This window comes from Haliotis rufescens, unplaced genomic scaffold (assembly GCF_023055435.1).
Source record: "Haliotis rufescens isolate VD_foot unplaced genomic scaffold, xgHalRufe1.0.p SCAF_4, whole genome shotgun sequence".
NCBI lineage: Eukaryota > Metazoa > Mollusca > Gastropoda > Lepetellida > Haliotidae > Haliotis > Haliotis rufescens.
In genome coordinates this window covers 52,178,712-52,180,557 of record NW_025964112.1, presented here as the reverse complement: position 1 = coordinate 52,180,557, position 1,846 = coordinate 52,178,712, and the positions used below count along the sequence as shown (strand labels likewise).

Genomic DNA, 1,846 nt, shown 5'->3' with positions numbered 1-1,846 from the left:
CCGAACCCACACTCTCACAATCGCCAGCACACAAAGTCAGCGATCTAACCCACTCAGCCACCAAGGCTTTCACAAAAATGAAAGTCCGACAACTGGTTGTCTGGCACACGAAGTCTAGAAGACGTCAGGGATCCCGGGCAAAAAAGTACTAGAATCTGTACTGTACTAAGGAAGTGTTATCCTAAAAATAAAATATGTTACATTCGACCACTTTCTAAATGGCATTGTGTATTCATAACCTTCGGCAATGGGAGCCGAGCAAATTTACACTTGTCAGAGGGGTAGACAAAGTACATGATCTAGACTACCAGACTTTCATTTTTGTCGAACAGCGTTGAAACTCCAAATTGGTAAACTCCAAGACCTTAGTAACCAGGGGTTTCCTTTCCACACCAAGCTGGCATACTGTAATATAAATATAACTGTAATACTGTTCAAAGCGTCGCTAACCGACCCCACTCATTCACTATGTCTTAGTGATATCTTGTTTCGGACCTTTCGTTTAATCAATGATACGTTCAGAATCTACAAGCACAATGCGTTATTTTCCAGATAGCAATAAGCTATGAGTTTCAGGTAGGTCCTTTTTACAATGTCTCCGGTTTAGATATGTTTTTTTCCAAAACAGTATGGTAAGTGAACGAAATAAGAAAAGAGTTATTAAAACAAATTATTCTTTCAATGTATTGCGGGCTATCGTAAATAAATACTAACAATGGAACCCACACAATCATTACCTCGGTCAGAGGTTCGGCGTGGAATTGAACTATGTGCTCAGATCTCGTTGGAGTATGCAACCCAATCTGCATTATGAGGCACGAAATGGTTTACAATCACAAAGAATGTCATTCTACCGGGTACCCATTTACTACTGAATATATAAAATTAAGAAGAAATGTTTTGGGGCAATATCCAAGTCAAAGGGTTACTTTCTTTGCCATAGTTGTGTAATTTTGATGTTTTTAAACAACTGAAATTAATAACCTCGATTGTAAGAAATAGGACTCTTCTCAAGACTTTATTCCACCTGGGCTGATTCGTAAATCGTAATAAAAACCTGCATTCACGTACAACCATGATACCATCACACAACACTAGTTGTGTATTCGCAGATGAATCTCAGTGCAGCCCAGCAGGGATTGTCGTTCCACTGGTAGTCATGTGACCGGACCATCTCAACACAGTACTCTGAGGTACTCTTCCCTTCGTTTGGCATCCAGTTTGTGTAGCTTGCCTGTGTCCCATCCGACCAGATGAATACGCCGTTCGCCACTGTCTCATCACTCAGGCCGATCCAGTAATTGGTGGACCTCCAGGCTACAACACGGGTCATATTCTGTTATAGCCGCAAAGGTATTTCATAATCAAATCATGTTATGTAAATTAGAACAGATAATTGGACTGTTTGGCAAATATTTGAAAAAGAAACGAGAGCTATTTGTAGTCTCTGTATTCATAAAGAGAGTGTCGCCCTTCTGACCTTGCTGTTGCGTGTGTAGTGTAGTGTGACACCTTTTCTATAAAATGTAAATGTATGAATGCAAATAATTCACGAAACAGTTTGCGTTTAGTAGTCGTGGTATCATTGTTGAAATGAAATCACAATCTGAGGGTTGGCAGTGTTTGGATGGGCAGTGGTGTTGGTGCACATCCCCATGCCCCACCCCTGGATCGACATAACGCTTTGATAACTACAAATACGGTACTTTATCATCGTATTATTAAACCTCTTTGGGGCACATGTATGTTTAGAGATATTACCAGCTGATCCTTGCAGCGTTGTCTTAAGGAAGTTGAACTTTCCTTCAGTGTCCACGACTACCAGTCGACCGCCTCGGCTCTTACA

At 40.8% G+C, this 1,846-nt stretch overlaps 1 protein-coding gene across 1 annotated transcript in view; it reads right to left on the bottom strand.

Annotated features, from left to right (window-relative positions):
* Window positions 1-1,846, bottom strand: part of LOC124150723 (brevican core protein-like) — a 33,457-nt gene continuing 31,611 nt past the window's right edge. The window contains exons 3-4 of the mRNA XM_046522745.2: window positions 1,762-1,846; window positions 1-1,317 (exon numbers count right to left, since the gene is read on the bottom strand). The exon at window positions 1,762-1,846 is cut by the window's right edge and continues 95 nt beyond it. Coding sequence (XP_046378701.2) covers window positions 1,085-1,317; window positions 1,762-1,846 — 318 coding nt within the window. The 3' untranslated portion in view covers window positions 1-1,084. The remainder of the gene's footprint in view (window positions 1,318-1,761) is intronic.